The 20,806-nt window shown below is 46.6% G+C and overlaps 1 protein-coding gene across 4 annotated transcripts in view; it reads left to right on the top strand.

The window, feature by feature from the left end:
* SDCCAG8 (SHH signaling and ciliogenesis regulator SDCCAG8) overlaps nucleotides 1-20,806 on the top strand; it is a 98,690-nt gene that overhangs the window by 43,581 nt on the left and 34,303 nt on the right. For all 4 annotated transcript variants that reach the window (XM_033144372.1, XM_033144371.1, XM_033144369.1 and 1 more), the window contains exons 14-15: nucleotides 15,456-15,583; nucleotides 19,786-19,894. In XM_033144372.1, the coding sequence (XP_033000263.1) occupies nucleotides 15,456-15,583; nucleotides 19,786-19,894 (237 nt within the window). The remainder of the gene's footprint in view (nucleotides 1-15,455; nucleotides 15,584-19,785; nucleotides 19,895-20,806) is intronic.

Below are 20,806 nucleotides of genomic sequence, written 5' to 3' on the forward strand. Positions count from 1 at the left end.
ACCATAATTACATATGTATTCATCTGTACTTTTTATATGGCAATGGTTACCGCTGCCCAATGCATATCTGTTTTCTCCCACAAAATTATATAAATGAAGAACATCGCTTTTAAAATTAGTGCTACTCATTGCTCTTCCTTTTGACATCCTTTATGACTTTGACACATTTGTATGTTCCTATAGCACAGAGTGCCTCCGTTGTAAGTTTAGCGCAGAATTTCCATCCTTCATTCACTCACTTTTTATAAGACATCCACATGATCCACATGACGCCATCATCTGTTCATTGCTGTATTTTCCCTGTGATTCTTCCATCTTTTCTCAGCCTTTAGAAAGTCCATTTTTTTCAGAAGAGTCCCCACAGGTGACCACTCTTCCACTTAGGGCAAGAAACTAAAGCATTTTTTTTTTATCATCGCTCAGCACACATTCTTAGGAAGCTGCCTTACATTAAGTCAGATCATTGGTCCATCTAGCCCAGTACTGTCTACACTTACTGTCTATGAATCTCTATGGTTGGGTTCTTTCCCTGCCCTACTTGAGGATGCCAGGGATTGAACCTGGAACCATCTGCATTCAAAGCAGATGTGCTATGGCCCTTCCCTGTTACAACATTTGTGCTGAGTGCTAATTTTATGACCCAATTCTTCTTTTTAAAATCTTTTAATTGTCCCTAAAATGCCTTTCTGGTTATAATTTTTTTATGAATTATAGCATCAAAGCACCATAATACCATAGCATTATGGCAGTATAGCGCTATATCCCTGTTCTATAAAGAAGAAGAAAAGGCTGGGCAAGTGATTTTATAATAGGGTCATAAAATGTCAGTTACAATTTCACTTGTGCTATGAGCTCACCCATCTTGAAGCAGCCTTAGTAATGCAGCTGTTGAACAAAGTGCTCTAGTTCTGGACAGCACACTGGTTTTACCAGAATGTACCAGTCAAGTTGGGAAAAGCAGAGGTTGATAAGACTCTCCATGGAGTCTTTTTCCCTCCCATGGCCTTCTGCTGGAGGCATGCGTGTGGAAGTGCTTGGATTATTGCCAGAGTGGCACTGTGATGGCCTGGGAGTCAGACTCTGATGCTGAACCTGAGGGATCCCAGCCTGCACGGGATTCCCCGCCTCCAGAACCAGCTGAGCCGGGGCCAGGGCTTGAGCCTGAAGGATCCCCACCTGTGCTGGATCCCCAGGTGCAGGCATCAGCAGAGTCTGCTCTGGCTCCTGATGGGAGGGAGGACCCATTGCCTGCAGGTGCTCCACTCCCAGCCTCTTCAGAGGAAGCTGAGGCATCCCCTGGGTCCAGTAACCCACCATCCTCTCCTGAGCTACAGAGGCTCAGGGCAGAGAGGCGAAGGGAGTTAAGTGTCTGCAGGAGGAGTGCTCGCCTCCAGGCCCGGAGGAGAGGCGAGTCTCCGGAGGATCGGGACCGCCCTAAGCATAGGGCCAGATAAAAGCCAGCCAGACCCAGCCCAAGTTGCGTGAGCAACTTAGTTGCAAGCGTGTGCTCAACCTGCAACCTTGTGCCTGAACCTGCCTTGGACCTTGATCTGCTCCCTGCCTCGCTCCCTGCCGGATTGACCTCCTTTGGACCCCTAGACCCAGGACTGGATTTGGACCTCGCTTCATGGACAAACCCTTGGGGCCAGCACAGTTTGCTCACGCCCCACCCGCACTCCCCCTTCGCTGGGGTGCGTTCGGGAGGAACTAGTAGCCATGGCTGACCAGGCGGCTGCGCTGGTGGCATTGGCCCAGGAGAACCAGGCCTTGACCCACACCGTGCAGCAGCTAAGCAATGTGGTTACGGCGCTTCAGCAGCGTTTGGATGCCTTACTGGCTCCTGGGGCCGCCGCCCCAGCTCCTGGCAAGTACCCAGTGGCCCTGCCAGAGAAATTTGATGGGTCCCCAGCCAGCTTTCCCATGTTTCTCGCCCAGGCCAAGCTGTATATTCAGGGGCGAGCTCGGGATTTCCCTGACGATCGCACTAAGGTGCACTTCCTGATCAGCTTGCTGAAGGACCAGGCGGCCAAGTGGGCGTTGCCGCTGCTCCGGCAAGACTCCCCCTTGCTGACAGACTATACGGGGTTTTGCAATCATCTGGAAACCACGTTCGCCAACCCTCAGAAGGGGAGTCAAGCCAATCGGGCAATTCGGCGGTTGAAACAGGGCAAGTCCACAGTGGCCACCTATGCCACGGAATTTCGGCTGCTGGCGCAGGACTTGACCTGGAACGACTCTGCCCTGCGGGACCAGTATCTCGAGGGACTTTCAGACGAGATACTGGATCAGCTGGCCACGTTGGATCGCCCTGCCACACTGGATGCCCTCATCCAACGGAGTCTGCAGATAGACGATCGGTTGGAGGACCGTCGCCAGGCCCGGGGCCGCCGGCACTCCGGCCTCCCGGCGCCGGTGCTTCCCTGCAGTTCCGTGGCCAGAGCTGAGTCATTGGAGGAGCCGATGCAGCTCGGGGCAGCGCGGCCTCGCCTCTCCCCCTCGGAAAAGACTCGGCGTCGGGAGGGGAACCTGTGTCTCTACTGCGGTGGGAGTGGACACTACGCCCAAACCTGCCCTGAGAAACGCCAGCCGCAGGGAAAACGGCCAACCCCAGTAGCCGATGGCCCAGGCTACCTGGGGTCCCAAGCATCGCATGATGGGCCCTCACCAGTGGAATTGCAACACCTCATGATACCGGTGCGTCTATACCCCCCCGGTGGGCCCTGGATTCTCACCCACGCTCTGGTGGATTCGGGGGCAACCCGCTCCTATATGGACTCTGCCTTCGCCACTCAGCATCAGGTGCCGCTTCAGAACAAGCCGGAACCAGTACAGGTGGAGGCAATTGACGGACGGCTCCTACGCTCGGGCGCTGTTACTCGGGAGACCCAGCCCTTGGTCCTGTGCTACCAGCAGCACCGGGAGGTGCGAACCCTGGACATTGCCACCATGCCCCGGTTTCCCCTGGTGCTTGGGATGGACTGGCTGGAGTCGCACAATGTTCAGATCGACTGGGTCAATCGGACGGTACGCTTCCCAGACCCGGGTTCCCATGCTCAGTCCGAGTTAGTAGCAGCTGCCCCCATGGGTCAGGCTTTGTCAACGCTCCCTGCTGTGTACCAGGACTATTTAGACGTGTTCGAGGAACAGGGAGCAGACAAGCTGCCGCCTCATCGGTCCTTCGACTGCGGCATAGACCTACAGCCTGGGGCGCCCCTGCCTGTGAGCCGCTTATATTCTCTTTCGGAGCCAGAGCGTGAAGCCTTGCAGGACTTCCTTCGCAAGAACCTGGAACGCGGGTTCATTAGGCCCTCTACCTCACCCACTGCCGCTCCTGTACTCTTCGTTAAGAAGAAGTGTGGGGAGCTTCGCCTCTGCCATGACTACCGGGCCCTGAATAAGATCACCATCCCAGACCGGTACCCCTTGCCCCTTATTGCAGAATTGCTGGAGCGGGTGCAGGGGGCGCAGATGTTCACCAAACTGGACCTCCGAGGGGCCTACAACCTGATTCGGATCCGTGCCGGGGACGAGTGGAAGACTGCATTCGGGACCCGGTATGGGCAGTTTGAATACCTGGTTATGCCGTTCGGATTATGCAACGCGCCCGCCGTGTTTCAACGGTACATCAACCACGTGTTCCAGGACTTGCTAGACAAATACGTGGTGGTGTACCTAGATGATATTCTGGTTTATTCCCGTGACCCAGCCCGTCACGAGAGTCATGTTCGGTCCGTGTTGCAGCGCTTGCGGGAGCACCGACTGTACGCCAAGCTCAGCAAGTGCGAGTTCCACCAGCGGTCAGTAGACTTCCTTGGACACCGACTCTCCCCTGACGGGGTGCAGATGGACCCTGGGAAGGTGGCTGCGGTTCGAGAGTGGGCAGCGCCCCGGAACCGCAAGGACTTACAGCGGTTCCTAGGGTTCGCCAACTATTACCGGACCTTCATTGCAGATTATGCTCATCGCACCACCCCATTAACCCGACTGCTGCGCCCCAAGACGCCCTTCTCCTGGGATGAGGAGGCTGAAGTGGCATTTCAGGGGTTGAAAGCCTGTTTCCAGAGGGCGCCGATTTTACAGCATCCTGATCCCTCTCGTCCCTTCGTGGTGGAGACTGATGCCTCCAGTACGGCTCTCGGTGCCATCCTGTCTCAGCAACAAGGACCCGATGCGCCACTGTTACCCTGCGCTTATTACTCCCGGCAGCTCCTTCCGGCGGAGCGTAACTATACCGTGTGGGAGCGGGAACTACTGGCCATCAAGGTGGCCTTTGAGGTCTGGCGCCATCATCTTGAGGGGGCACGACACCCGGTGGAAGTGAGAACGGACCACCGGAATCTGGAGTACCTCCAGACCACCCGCAAGTTGAACCAAAGGCAGATCCGGTGGGCGCTGTTTTTCTCCCGGTTCCAGTTCCGGATCCGCTACATCCCTAGCTCCCAAAACCGGAAAGCGGATGCCCTGTCCCGGAAACCTGAGGACGTCGCAGACACTGTACAGCAGGCAGTACCGACGACTATCTTACCACCAGCCGCATTCCTGGCCACTCAGGAGGCCAAGCCGCTGCAGGCTCGGGTGCGAGAACAGCAACGGGTCGACGCTTGGGCACAGGAACGGCTCCGGGAACTGTCTGACGGGTCATGCCCTCGATATCCGGGGCTGGCCCTGCACCAGGGCCTACTGCTGCACCAGGGTCGTCTATACATCCCACCAGGACCATTGCGGGCTGAGGTTCTCCAGATGTCCCACGATGCCCCAGCAGCAGGGCACTTTGGGCGGTACCGGACCACCCATCTGGTAAGCCGGGAGTTCTGGTGGCCCCGCCTGAAGGCTGATGTGGCACGCTATGTTGCTGGTTGCGATGTCTGCCGGAGGGCCAAGGGTCCTACCGGGCGACCCCCCGGTCTGATCCAGCCATTACCAGTCCCACCGCGTCCCTGGCACACGGTCTCGCTGGACTTTGTGGTGGACTTGCCCCCATCTCGTCACTGTACCTGCCTCCTGGTTTTCACGGACCATTTCACTAAGATGGTGCACTGTGCCCCCTGCCCGTCCATACCCACAGCTAAGGAAACGGCTCAACTGTACTTGCAGCACATCTTCCGCCTGCATGGCCTGCCCGAGCGTGTGGTTTCTGACCGCGGCGTCCAGTTCACATCCCACTTCTGGCGAGCCCTGCACCAGACCCTTGGGACGGAGGTCTGTCTATCTTCGGCCCACCACCCGCAGACCGATGGCCAGACGGAACGGGCAAATGCGGTGCTGGAGCAGTACCTCCGGTGTTACTGCAGTTTCCAGCAGGATGACTGGGTCGATCACTTGCCATTGGCGGAGTTCGCCTACAACAATGCAGTGAACGCCTCCACCCAGCAGACCCCGTTCCAGGCCTCCTACGGCTACCATCCTCGTTTGTTCCCGGACGTGCTGCCAGCTTCCGCGGTCCCCGCAGTGACAGACTGGCTTCAGGAGCTTCAGTCCCAGCAACAATTATTGATGGAGCAACTGCGCCAGGCCAAGGACGCATACAAGGCCCAGGCTGACCGACATCGTCAGGAGGGGCCAGAACTCCATGTTGGCGATCGGGTGTGGCTCTCTACCCGTCACCTGCATCCTTCTCGGCCCTCACGAAAGCTGGATGCACGGTTTGCCGGCCCATTCACCATCACTGCGCAGGTGTCGCCGGTGGCGTTTCGCCTCCAGTTACCTCCATCGCTCAAGGTTCACCCAGTGTTCCACCGGTCCCTACTTAGTCCAGTCGCCCCGCCCGACGAGTTCCACCCAGACAATCCACGACCGCAGCCAGTTTTGGTTGAGGGGGAGCCTGAGTACGAGGTGGAGCGCATTCTCGACTCACGATACCGCAGGGGGAAGCTCCAATACCTCATCGACTGGAAGGGGTATGGGCCTGAGGATCGTTCATGGGAACCAGCGGAAAACGTCCACGCACCTGCCTGCCTCCGTGATTTCCATGCAGCTTACCCCAGCAAGCCTGGTCCGGCCCCTCGGTTGAGGGGGGGGCCTGGGAGGGGGGATGGTGTGATGGCCTGGGAGTCAGACTCTGATGCTGAACCTGAGGGATCCCAGCCTGCACGGGATTCCCCGCCTCCAGAACCAGCTGAGCCGGGGCCAGGGCTTGAGCCTGAAGGATCCCCACCTGTGCTGGATCCCCAGGTGCAGGCATCAGCAGAGTCTGCTCTGGCTCCTGATGGGAGGGAGGACCCATTGCCTGCAGGTGCTCCACTCCCAGCCTCTTCAGAGGAAGCTGAGGCATCCCCTGGGTCCAGTAACCCACCATCCTCTCCTGAGCTACAGAGGCTCAGGGCAGAGAGGCGAAGGGAGTTAAGTGTCTGCAGGAGGAGTGCTCGCCTCCAGGCCCGGAGGAGAGGCGAGTCTCCGGAGGATCGGGACCGCCCTAAGCATAGGGCCAGATAAAAGCCAGCCAGACCCAGCCCAAGTTGCGTGAGCAACTTAGTTGCAAGTGTGTGCTCAACCTGCAACCTTGTGCCTGAACCTGCCTTGGACCTTGATCTGCTCCCTGCCTCGCTCCCTGCCGGATTGACCTCCTTTGGACCCCTAGACCCAGGACTGGATTTGGACCTCGCTTCATGGACAAACCCTTGGGGCCAGCACAGGCACTGTTACAGGTGCCACATAATACTCATTCCGCATTTGTAAGATATCAGGCCTGCCCTTTGGAACTCCCTGCCTATTGTCATCACACAAGCGCATTCACTGTGCCTGCTAAAAACATTTTTGTTTAGCTACCCAGATACCCAGATGCAGCAAATATATACATATGTTTTAATATGTGTTTATCTTATAACTGATATAAATCAGAGTGGCTGGGAAAACCCAGACAGAAGGACGTGCTATAAATATCATTATCATTATCATCATCATCATCTTTGGCAATCACTCGTATCTGAGTAAGATTGTCTTCCATAAAAACGGTTTTAACAATGAGTCCGTAAGTGACTGTGGAGGCCAATTCTGGATCCACACGTCCTTCCACAGTGGGGACTTTGGTTTCCGGGCGGGAGTTGATCATGGCGTGGATTTGCCAAGCGTGCCTTCCTCTTAATACGTTTCTCCCTTGCGTCCTGAGTTTGAGTGTCTTCAAAGCCCATGACACCTTTGGTAAAGACTGTTCTCCAATTGGAGCACTCGAAGGCAATTAACAACAACAACAACTATTATTATTATTATAGCTGTTTTTAACTTTTTGCCGATAATTTTATTGTTTCACTCTTTTCATAAATTGCTTTGAGGTGGTGATTGTTGTTTTACAATCAAACGGTATATAAACTTTATGAAATGAAATATGTTGGCCCATTGCGTATACCTGTGCATCTCAAAGGTTATACCCACAGGCTGTCCATCTGTGGTCCATACCTGCATCGCTGGGAAGGAATGGAGCCACTAGTTGCACATGCACCAGAAAAGGGTTGAGGAATGAGGAGAGACAGAAAATGGCTCAGTGGAGTTCTATAGGAGGGAGGTTGGATTCCGCCGTTTTGGGCCTATGGGCACATTTGCAAACCAGAGGAGCTGTTGTGGACACACTTCAACCAAGCAAACACCACAACCTATTATAGTGGTTATAATAGAATGCTTCTGTCAATTCTAATTTCTGCTGGGAGAGGGAACCATATAGGTGCCTGTAAATGCCTTTGCAGCCAGCTATGTGCCCATGTGTGCCACGTTGGCAAGCCGTGCCTTAGTATATTATGAAAAATTCTGCAGCATCTTGAAATTTGATAAAACACTTCTGCGATGAGCTTTTCTGCTTACTGTTAAAAAAGCCTCGCTGATCCCAAATGCATCAAACTAAAAAGTAACTCCTGTATTACTGAATTTTTAAACAATGCATTTCAGCTAAGGAAACCAAGATGAGTCATCTTCAGATTCAACAAAGTGTTTACATAATTATTGAGTTAAAAAATAGCCCGGTGTTCCAGACAGAGAGGTGGTTTTTGTTGTTGTTTTTTGTCTTGCTGGTAGAAATGCAGTTCTAACGTTTGAATCTAGCACACAGAGTAAATCATCAAATATTTTCATATTACAAAAAGGTGGGAGACTACATGATTCCTGGGCATTTTGAGACATTTATGCATGGAAATGCTGGTGGCCTACCACCCGTTTCCAGCTCCTGCCCTAGCTTCCTGTGCAAGAGACTGTGACTATTAGGGAGTGAAGCCTAATACTGGTACCCTTTGCCTGGGCTCTCCTCCCAGCACCCCCATCTGCAAATGCTTTATTGACATACTACAGAGGCTTCAGAGGTATTCCCTCATTATTTTTTTTATTATTTTTTGTAAAACGCTTATTTACAATGAAGCAGTAAATAGTTTTCATGTAGTATACTGCTTGGTGAAACATGGAGCTCACTTTTAACAAGGTGCCACGTTGAATCTGGGAAACACAGCACTTACAGTATCCTGATTTCTTGGACATTGGATTCTTATCTCATTATAAATAACAAAGCTATCTTTAGCCATCTCACCCCTTGCCTTCCCTGCAAGACTAATTGCAGCCGTTAAGAGCCGTCAACAGGTTTTCCACACCTATCAGCTGATCACCCACTCCCACCACCCTTCTGAGTAATACCCCTCCCCACTCCCTCACTATATTTAAGGATCTGGTGGCTTCTGTTTCAGTGTATCTGAAGAAGTGTGCATGCACACGAAAGCTCATACCAAGAACAAACACAGTTGGTCTCTAAGGTGCTACTGAAAAGAATTTTCTATTTTGTTTCGACTATGGCAGACCAACACGGCTACCCACCAGTAACTGCTTTCTTGTAGTTTGTCTGCTGTATCAAAAGCAGTATCTCATGGGGTGCTTTGCAGCATTCAAGAGACTGCTTTTAATCCAGCAGGTATCCTGAAAAATGAGAGAATGTCCTCTCATATCATTGTGATATGGGAGGTTAAAGCTGCAGAGGCAAGATGGCACACTCGTAGCAAATCCCAGTATGGTATTCATGTTGGTCAGGCAAATAAATTTCCTTTCCAGCTGTCTGAGATTCCTCAGCACTAGACAAGAGAACATCCATAGGCTTCTAAGCATGTTTTCTGTAGGTTCTAAGGTATCCTCTCATGTAGCACTGGGCCAGGAAGTCACCCTTATGTAGATCTTACACAGCATTTTAAACTCTGGAACTATCTCCCAAGTATTTAGTACCTACCGGTACTTGTATGTGTTGCATCAAGTAATAAGGATGTATAATTATATAAACTGGCACTTTCCCCTAATGTACTAGTGTTATAGTGTTCCCCTATAACTAGTGTTATATTCTTTCCTGCTTAGAACTAAGGTTAACTTAAAGGAGGAAAGCAACTATATATAGGCAGTGTTCTTTCTTTTTCAACACAGTATCTATGTGTGTTTAAAAAATCTGATATAAAATATATAGAGTGATATCTCACAAAAGAGCTAACAGACTCAACCAATAAAATTTAGCACTTATCAAGTAAGAATTTGTTCCACAATGTATATACTTCATCCCTCTCCAAGTGCAATCTTTACTTTCACATCAAGAAATCATCTCACAGGAAAACTCATGCACATTGATGACCATACTCATACTGCATTATGCTACAGACTGTCCTCTCTTTTTATAGATGTTTCCTTCTGTTCTTGCTGCTCTCAACAGGGGTTGTATCCAATGTTAGTCTTACTCAGGGTAGACCCACTGAAATTAATAGGGCATGGTTAACTTAGGTCTGCTCTTAGTAGGATCAGTACTGGTTCCAACCCCAGAGTTTTCAAATAAACACCAATCTCCCAATGTGGCAGAAGTCTGATACCAGGCCTGAGAACACACACAACTTTTTCAAGCCCCCTAAATGGAGAAGGGCAGGTCTGTACCAGTTTAGTCTCTTTGAAGCAGTAGTTATCTCTGCTTCCCTTACCCTTGCCTTTAGCAGGAGAAGTCTACAATAACAACAGAATATTCATTATGCCACCCAAACCACTCCTCATGGATAGTCAGTTTTATGCTAAAGCCACTGCAACCTACAAATAAGGCCTTTTCTGGGGCACATGAATGTAAGTGATGCATGGTTGGCAGAAGATGAGGAATGAATGTGCTTCCCCAGAAACCTCAAAAGGCAACTTATAGTAGGATCTTAAAAGAAGTTTCATAAGTGTTCAAAGTGTTCTCCTCCTCAGGGACAATAGAGGTTGCAGGATGGAGCCTTCAAAAATTCAATCTGCCCACTATGACCATTCATGACACTGTTGAGAAGAGCCTTTACATTCCACTTTACGTTCATTTAATCATGTTCACTGTTTCATCCATTTGTGCTCACTGTCTGGCTTGGCAGCAGCGGCCAGCCAGTTTGGGCACTGGCTGAAGGCCCCAGTGGCTCAGAAGAGCCTCTCATTGGCCTGGCCTTATTTGTACCAGCTCCCTGCCTTTCCCAGTGGGCTCCTGGTGTGGTGTAGTGGTTAAGAGCGGTAGTCTCATAATCTGGGCAACCGGGTTTGCATCTTCGCTCCTCCACATGCAGCTGCTGGGTGACCTTGAGCTAGTCACACTTCTTTGAAGTCTCTCAGCCCCACTCACCTCACAGGGTGTTTGTTGTGGGGGAGGAAGGGAAAGGAGAATGTTAGCCGCTTTGAGACTCCTTCGGGTAGTGATAAAGTGGGATATCAAATCCAAACTCCTCCTCCTCCTCCTCTTCTTCTTCTTCTTCTTCTTCTTCTTCTTCTTCTTCTTCCTGGACTATTGTGCCCTGGCAGTGGTCCTTTTGTACAAGAGCCAAGCTCAACTCCCATCCACAGTGGTCACTGACTATTTTACTTTAGCCAAGATGCAATGCCCCAGCCTATAGATTACGAACCATATAGATTTCATAGATCTGTTAGCCAGAGAATTGCATTCTGGGCAAACTAAAAGTGGAAGGGCAGCCAAGATTAGTTCAAAAGTGGCACTGTGGCCTGCACACTGGGGAAGAGAGTGTTATGTGGCGTTGCATCTGATGCCATGGCAGCTCCATTTTCCCTTTCTCAGTTGCTTCTGTCTTTCAAAAGAAACTGTGCCCACATGTTATGCCTTCCATGTTTATTCAGTGTAGTGCTAAGGTGAATGTTCCATCAGTGCAAAGATTTGTGCATGTGCAGTGGAATGTTCTCCCTTTCCCTCCCACTGCACACCCTGTAAATATCCCCTACCTCTGGGAAACATTTTTTAAAATGAATTTGTATACTATCCTTCATTTGCAGATCTCAGGGCAGTTCACAACATAAAAATGCAAGATAAAAAAACAAAATACATAATAAAAACAAGAAAAATCCTCCTACTCACAGAAACCAATGTGGGATGTAAAACTGTAGTCAAGTACAACATTCCTACAGTGGACATGTTAGGGCAGTGTTTTTCAACCACTGTTCCGTGGCACACTAGTGTGCCGCGAGATGTTGCCTGGTGTGCCGTGGGAAAATTACTTTATATATAGTCAATATAGGCACAGAGTTAATTTTTTTAACATTTTCTAATGGTGGTGTGCCTCGTGATTTTTTTCATGAAACAAGTGTGCCTTTGCCCAAAAAAGGTTGAAAAACACTGTGTTAGGGGGTGTTTTGTACCACACAGGAGAAGACTTCCTGTTTCCTCCTGAGCTGGGACAGACTTCCACTACATGTGACTAGAAGAGGGTGTGGTCTAGCATGGAGGAGCACATGGCCTCCATGTTCTGATCAGTGTGTGTTCTCCATTTTTTGTTCCTGTGTGTTAGGAGAAATGAATGCTCAATCGTAGTCACTTGAGACTAATTCCTTTATGGGACAGTTCATGTAGATACAGTGGACACTCGGGTTGCGAACGCGATCAGTGCGGGAGGCGCGTTCACAACCCACAGTGTCCATAACCCGCAGTGCCACGTCTGCGTACGCGCGGGTTGTGATTCACTGCTTCTGTGCATGCGTGAGCACCAAAACCTGGAAATAACCTGTTCCGGTACTTCCGGGTTCGGCATGTTCGTATCCCACAGCAAACGCAACCCGCAGCGAGCGCCACAAGGTATGACTGTATATAGTTATGTAACCTAAGCCTGCCTTCAGGGATCTGTCTGTGAACCTGAATAAATCTGTGAGTAAACTACTTTTATATTAAGTTTAATCAGATTCTCGTGTCTATTCTTTTTAAAAGGGATCTTACCAGGAATCTTAAGTAGTGAGGCTCAGACGAGCCAGCAACAAGCTGATCGCTGTGTAATTTAAAAAGGGGGATGCTTGGAACTCTGCTAGGATATGGAACTTGCTAGTGCAAGTTAGGAAAGATATCATTAAATAATATATCCTCTCCAGCCTCCCTAATCCATCCCCACAACCAATAACCCCGCCTCCCCCACCCCACATATGGGAATAGAGCAGGGGTAGGAGGGGAAATCCCCTTGTGCTAGCATTTCTCTGGAAATCTTGTCTACCATTATGTAGTTTTCACTAAGGAAGTTCTGAATAGACCCTGACACATAGTTCAGAACTCACTTGTATATAGTAATACTGCCTAGACATTTGTTTTAGAAAATAGTTGTGGGAATGGAGTAGACAGCTGGGGTCTACGCCGAGGGCAACACTGAAAACACACATGGGCCAATATCATATGCTGGTAGCATATAACTAGCAAATTTGATGCCATATTGAAGAAACTAAAACTTGGTACATTGTAGAGGGGAGACATGTTTAATTCTTTTCTTCAGAATTCTGTTCCTGAAGCTAGTATTGCCAAGTTATAAAAACTTAAGACATGTTTAAAAACCCAGACTTCACTCCTGTTAGCAGGAACTTTCCCTGCTTAGATTATGCTTAGATTGTGGCCACTAGTGGACTGGCAGATAGGGGATTTTGCCATTTTCACAGCATTGTGCAAATTCTTGTGCTTGCCTGTCTCTTTTGGTAATTGTGTTATGGAACATTGCGTGCCCCCTAAATGGAAAGCTTATCAGATGTGTTCCAAGTTAAATATGTCTATAGAATCAGGGCTTCTGTGAATCTTTCCTTATTTACATGCAGGCATGGATAAACTATGCTTGCAGATCAGGCATGTAACTGCTTTTGTAGTTACAAATGCAATATTGATCATTTCCCCCTCCATTAACATTTACTTTGCAGAAATATATTTCTTTAAGTTTTCAAAACAGCTTCTGTAACCTTCAGATAGGCAGCCTCCATGAGGAAGATCACCTGCATTGGACATGGTAATTGGGTCAGATCAGGCATAGGCAAATTCCGGCCCTCCAGATGTTTGGGACTACAATTCCCATCATCCCTGACCACTGGTCCTGTTAGCTAGGGATGATGGGAGTTGTAGTCCCAAACATCTGGAAGGCCAGAGTTTGCCTATGCCTGGGTCAGGTAGACACAATACACTCTTAATGAAAGCATGTACTTGAATCCCTGGTCTACCTACCTTTATAATCTATTTTACCTGTAATGGTTACAATCTTTAATAGATAACTTACCCGTGATAGATACTACAATCTCAAAGAATGGAGCAGCTTTCCCTATCAGTGGATAAAACAGAGAAAGATGCAAGATTAGAGATGTAGAACAGGCTTATTCTTTGCCTGCCCTGTGTTCCGAAAGAGAGGAGGAGCTGCCCCACACCATCAGCCTTTGGAGCAGCAGCACTCTGCTGTTTCAAAGCAATAGTACCGCTCTTAGCTGTCTTTGCCTTATAGTAACGGGAGAGACATTTTTGCCAGAGTCTGTGGAGTGCTGCTCCAGAGCTGATCTGATACATTGCAACTCCATTCTGCCTATTTATGGGTGTGTGTGCACTCTGCATCTCACCCTTGCAGGAATCAGGTGCTCACACCTGATTAAGTACCAAATGTAATGGTAGCAAATGTAATGGTAGCAGTCAACTGCAGTTTATCATGGCGGAATCAACCTCAGCTTTCCCCTGGGCTTGCACCAACCCACCCACCTCTCCTCTCCTGTAGCTGGTTGATGTGTTGAAGCTGCTGTTTTTTAGAAAAAGAAAGGCGTAACCTAATTCTGAATGCCCCACAATTTCCCTCTTTTCTTTGAAATTCCAAATGGGCAGAAGGGAGAGGAGAGCCGTGGATCAGATCCAAGCGATTTTGGCACAGAAACTGTTTTAGTTACCCTGTATGATGACCTCTGCTGGTAGGCAGGGGAAATGTATCCCTGTAAATTCTCCTTGACCTCTCAGCAGTTTTCAGTACCATCAACCATGGTATCCTTCTGGAGCAGCTGTCCAAGTTAGGGGTGGGTGACATCACTTTGTGATGGTTCCGGTCCTACTTGGATGGTTGTTTCCAGAGGCCGATGCTTGGGGAGTGCTGTTCGGCCCTGTGGAGCCTTCAATATGGGGTTCCTCAGGGTTCAATTTTATCCTCTATGCTGTTTAAGCTAAAGGTTTGGACTTGGCAGCATGAGAATGGGCCTTTTTGTGGAATGCTTTCTATAGGGAGGCTTGCCTGGCACCTTCATTACGTATCTTTAGGTGCCAGGTGATAATGTTTCTCTTCAACCAGGCCTTTGACTGATTAACATTCTATGTCCTTTTAAATGTGTTTGTGGGAGGGGGTTATTGGTTTTTGTTTTTATTGTGTATTTAGCCGGAATTTGACCGTCAATAACAGTGCCCAGGCAACTTTTGTGTCCAGATTTTCACTTTTTGAAATCTGGCAACCCTATCCAGAGCCACCTAGAATCTTAACATAGGACTGCTTATGACCTTGCAGTATTTGCAAAATCTATTGTTGGCAATTAATTTTTGTTTTTTGTTTTTTTATTATACCTGCACATGGCTACCTTGATACATTTCTGAAAATGTCAAACTGATGAAGAGGTGTGTGTTTCTTACCATAGTTGATTTTTTGGGGGGTGGGGGGCAGAATTCATTAATGAAAAGTCATCTTTGGAAAGCGGAGCTGCTCTAATTTGTGACTTTGCCATATGAAACTTGATCAGAACATTCTCAGTAGGAAACTAGGGCTAGCAAATAGCAATCTGCCTCCATATATATGCAAACGTGTGAAGCATGCAGCATTATTAGGGGGCCACTACCAGTATTTTGAACATTTGCTCCTTACCCTCTGAGTTGCCATTGATTTGATCTTTGCATTTGACCCCCTGGTTCCTCCCAGTCCACCCCTTTCCTGCCTCTTTATTTTTTTAGGATAATGTCTTAATTGCTGCACATGCAATGGTATGATCGAAATGTAATATACTATTGCCTTTGTTTTGTTGCCTTTTAAAATGGTTGGCCTTGATGTTTTATTAATTTGTCATTTTATTATTTATTGCTTGGGGTATTAAACAGCACACAACATACAAATGAATGTAAAAAATTCTTTGGCATATAGACTTATCACTTATTTTTGTTTATAAATATGTTTGACATTTCTGCATGCTTTCTGAGTGCCCCCCACTTCTTTCTTCTTCTTCTTCTTCTTCTTCTTCTTCTTCTTCTTTAATAGGTTAGAAAAAGAGAACATTCAGCACAGCTTTAGCAATGAGGCAAAGACTCAAGCCCTTCAGGCCCAGCAGAGAGAGCAGGAGCTGACACAGAAGATGCAGCAAATGGAGGCCCAGCATGATAAAACTGGTAGGTGGTAGGGAAAGATTAGAGCCTGGGCATTCACTCACAAGCCCGGCCCACGCCTTACTGTGAAATGACATCAGGAACACCTGTAACCTTTGGCTGGCCGAAGGGAGCAGCTGCTAACTACACCGGAGATTCCGAATTACATATTAGTTAGCGTTTAAAAGAGAAAATGGAAAGTATTGCCCACTGTCTGTTGATTTCAGAGTGCTGCTCTCACATCTGTTGCACCATCTGGATTATGAGTTTATTTACCTGTGTTCAAGAAACGTAAAGCTGAGAGGGACCACAACAAAGTAGAAAAACAAAGGACTTGTTTTTGGCTGGATTTTCAGGCACACATGTTATATAAAGAAAATAGCATCAGAAGCTCTGCAGGAAATGCTCTGAGCTTACAGTTAAAGTCTCTTGAATAGCATTGAACAGTTCCCACAGTACACACATTATAGCTACTCTAAAAGCTTAATGAGTTTGCTTCAGAATCCAAACTGGAGAAAAGCTTTAGCCATTAATCGGTACTTAATTCACTGTCGCAGCTGGATGTAATTCACTGGCTCCAAATTAATATGTTCCTTTATTTAATCTTTGCAGGCTCACACATTTTTAGAATTTGTATTTTCTGTCCTCCTCAAATCTAGATGGATCTTTAATCCTTTGCAGCAGTGAGAGAGAACCTGAAGAATGCAGTTTAAATTGATAAATATAGGACATTGGTAACAGCTGGCAGCATGACTGGAACCTGATGTGCTTCAATATTTTGGCACAGCTGACCTGTAATTCTTTACCTTTTATAGTATGAAAGTAAAACGGATTTACAGAATTGTTGACAGTCAAAATATTATGTGTGGTCCTTTTATATTGGGGGTGGACAAATTGCTTTTCAGGTCCACATCAGAACTATATCATGAGCTGTAGAACGGCAGCAAATTTGCATATTTAAGCTGTAAGTAGCATCGCTCACAGAAAATATGCATAAATTGCATATTTTAAAAACCTGAATTCTGAAACTACAGTTGGTGGATGTGTTGCTGTTGGCAATTCAGTGAGCCCCCAGTAATGCATTTAAATGTGTGTACAGACTATAAATGTTGCTAATCAGTTTAGTAAGACGGGGAATCATATTTGTGTATTTGCCTTTTTAGATCATATCCCAACCCTCCCATAATCTCTGTATCTGGCTTAACCAACTATTTATCATTTATTGAAAGAGAGGAAAAATAGCAAATAGCTCCAGTTCCACTGAAAAGTATATAATTTTTCCCAAAGTAGACAGTGACTTTGGGGGAGTTGCTCATGGCCTGGGTTATGTTCTGCCTTGATCAGGACCTCACTTGATCCCTTAGCTAGGGGAGAGGGGGAAGCTAGATCCCTGGTGGGACAGAGGACTGGCCAGACTGGAGTTAGCAGTCAGTTATCAGGGCATTCCAGAAATTCAGGACTGTTGTCAAGCATGGGGATGCTGTCCAAAAGTGGGTGTGGTCCAGTAAGCAGGGTCATAAGGCAAAGCCAAGGTCAAAAAGGTAGGCAGCATTCCAAGAGCAAGGTATCAGCAGAAGCCAGCAGCAACTCAGGGTTCGTTGGCATAGGAAAAAGGAGCAAATAGCTGGGCTGCACAAAACTAAGTGCCTGTGTTGTTCCAGCAACAAATAGGCTTCAACTGGGCTCTTATGCAGCCTGGTCACCCAGACCTAGGTGCAGCTGGGAAGCCCAGTCTGCCAAGATTTCCTGTTTCCAGAGAGGTTCCTTATTCCCGAGAAGCCTAGTTCTTCTGGGCTTTCAAGTGTGCACAATAGATTACTTCCTGTGCCTACATTTTCTGATGTGGTGTTCCCTATGGATTTCTGAGCCCAATTCCAGGTATTAATATTGCAGTATAAAACTTAAAACAGCTTGAGACCCAACTATCTAAAGGAACACCTTTGCTTATAGGTGCCTACCTAAATCTGCAGTCCTTCTCATTGTCCCTTTGTCAAGTAAACTGCATAGTGTGATGGCATGGAATGAGGCCTCTGTGGTAGCACTCCATCTCTGAAATGATCTTTCCCTGGAGATGTGCCTGGTCCTAACATTGCTCACTTTTCAGGGCTTTTTAGAGTGCCCTTTGGTGGTGTGTGTGTGTGGTTATTTTAGTTTATTTTAGTCTTTTGATGCTGCATTGTGCTTATGTTATCCACCTTTTGAGGGAATATACTGCTGCTGGTTTTATGATTTATATGACTATTGCTTACATTACTGTTTTATGCTGCTGGTTTTATTTTAATACTATTGATAATTATAATATGGTTTTATCATTATAAGCTGCTTTGGTTTCTTTGATAGAGAGCAGGGTATTGAAATTTTAGATAAATATTGATTGAATGAATATATTTGTCCTTTCATTGTTCAGGGAAATTTCTTGTCCTGGCAATCACAGTTTATGCTTAGGTACTCAGTGACTAGCTGCATTGCCCTGGAGCACATGTGTGATCTTGTCTAGCTCCTGGGACGCTTCTCAGAGTATACCATTCTTAGAACAAGATTATCTTGCCTTTCTTAACATCCTTTGCTAGCCTGGATTGCTAGCTCAACACTGAACTGACAGCCATCTCCATTTCAAACTGTGTTCTGTTTGAATTATGCAGCAGTGACACCAATCCTAGCAGGCCAATCTTTGCTAAAAATGAATGCAATTATTTGCTTTATGGCTTCATTCTACACAAGTGTATTAAGGGAAAGGGACTATTTGTGGCATCTCTCCGCATTCTATACAGCACTTCTGCGTATAAGCAGCTGTGACTTGGCATAGATGTTCAGAACAAGTTGTCATTTACTTTTTCCTCCCTTATCTATAAGATCTCACTTAATTTGCTTGCTTTGGAGAATAGTATTTTGTGCTCATTGATATTTCTAATATGAACAACAAGAAAGGAAAAGTTAAGACATATTGAACACAAATATCTCATCTCAAATGCAATTATATTAAATTGCTTCACAGATGAAGGAACTAGAATTTTATCTGCTATTTAATTGAATACTCTGGTTTGTTTTGTTTTTCATATAGAGGTCTGATCATAGTGCTTATCATATTCCATATTTTCCCTTGACATTTCATTTGATGAATTAGTGAATTAAAATCTTCAATAATTTAAAACTGAAAAATTCAAGATTTTTGCTATGTTGTGAGGTACAAAATTTCAAAGCTCACTTTTCTCCCCACCCCAGCCTATACGCATGGCCTTTTTCACAAATATTGTCTTCATTTCCCAGTGTTTCCCATGTCTACAGTAAATTGGAGCTGTTGGCCAACAACTGCAAGAAGCTGTTCAGTTATTGATTTCAGTTACCTATAAGGAAAATATTATATTTGCACTTTCTGAAGATTGGTCAAGTTATGGTGTCTTCATACCAACTTTCTGTACCTTCAGTTTTCTCTTAAAGACATCTATATTGTGCTGTACAAGTCCTCCTCCTTAACTGATGTTTCAAATATACTTCCACATATTCTGTGATACATCCAGCATACTAATATGACTCAAATGATAGCTTTTGTCTATCTCATGTGGAAATTAGTTTGATTACATTAGCTGGTAGGACATTAAATATATTTTCTAAGGTCAGGTATTTGACATCTAGACCACTGTAGTTAGGTGCTATGTAGATGCTCTCTACATCTCTTTTAAATCTGAACCAGTGAAGGCAATGAAGGTCCTGTGTGAGTGCCTGGAGGCGGTTGGAGGATGGATGGCGGCCTGTGCCCCTGAAGGACCAGGTGCGCAGCCTGGGAGTCATTTTGGACTCACAGCTGTCCATGGAGGCGCAGGTCAATTCTGTATCCAGGGCAGCTGTCTACCAGCTCCATCTGGTACGCAGGCTGAGACCCTACCTGCCCACAGACTGTCTCGCCAGAGTGGTGCAACCTTAAAATGGGGAAAGGGAGACAAAAAAAAATTGATAGGAGGCCTCTCTCATACAGATTTAGTCATGGGCAAGTAAGATCAAAATGGTAAAGAACAGGCTTGAGCATGTGGTTTTTTTACCACTTTTGAAGGGACTTTCCTATTACGACTTTCCATAGAGATGAGGATGTCAATTTCTTTAATTGAAAACTAGGTTCCATTGTTAATATAACACTTTATAATGTTGCTTCTAAAATGTCCTGTATTACATTTCAAACTTTGTATACATAGAATATAACATATGCACATTTTTTCATGTGTGATTTCTAGTGAATGAACTGGATTCCTTGCTGAGTTCACAGAATGCACTCTTATCAAAATTAAAAGAAGAGTGCTGCACATTGGCCAAGAAACTCGAAGATATGACAGAAAAAAACAGGTAGGCAACATTTTTACTCTTTGTACACAGAGCTACTTACAGGCTTACTACTTACAAGTAGCTAATAGAAATTTGTGAATTGATAAGCCATTTTTACAGCACTTACATAGTTCAGTTTTAGTATTATGTATCTAGTCTTCCATATTCCTCAACATATACATTAAATGTGAATAAAATCACATATGGAACCAGGTCTGCCCCACTGGTGAGGTAAGGTGAGGCGGCTGCCTCGAGTGGTGGAAGCCTAAGAGGCAACACCTGCCTCACCTCCGCCACCACCAGCACTGGTTTCCAAGGAGATCTTGCCCAAAACTTATAAGATCTCATGGAGTGCACAAGGTATCGCAAGATTTTGGCAAAATCTGTCTGGAAGCTGGCACTGCTGCCAGTGCTTTGTGGATGCCACTGCACAATGCAGGTAAGAGAGCCATGGTACCAGCGGTCAGGCAGCAGTGGGGTGTGTGTATGTGTGTGTGAGTGAAAGTGAGGGAGGCAGCATGTTCCCATTTCTCCTCAAGCAAATGCTGCCCCTGTACACAACCAATGTGGGCAGACTACTTTCTTTTCCATTTCCATTTCTGATCACTTAGGATAACTTGGTTTTTTTAATGTAGTGTGAGGCACAGGAAAACCCTCAGACAAATATCACACACATGCACACACCTGTCAAATTAGAGCTACTTACCAGATGCCCAGCTTATACACAATTACTGTAGTGTTAGTATACCTGTGGCACTAATATTGCAACATGTATGCGGACAGGTGCATGTGGTAACTATTCAGACCTGATAGAGACTACATAGACTGCTGACACATCTTTAAATCAAATCTTACATATCCCTTTCCGCTTTGCCCACTTATTAGTGAACATATAATCCCACCTTGCAAAAAGTAGGTGCTTATATCTGATTA

This window comes from Lacerta agilis, chromosome 3 (genome assembly GCF_009819535.1).
Source record: "Lacerta agilis isolate rLacAgi1 chromosome 3, rLacAgi1.pri, whole genome shotgun sequence".
NCBI classification, from domain to species: domain Eukaryota; kingdom Metazoa; phylum Chordata; class Lepidosauria; order Squamata; family Lacertidae; genus Lacerta; species Lacerta agilis.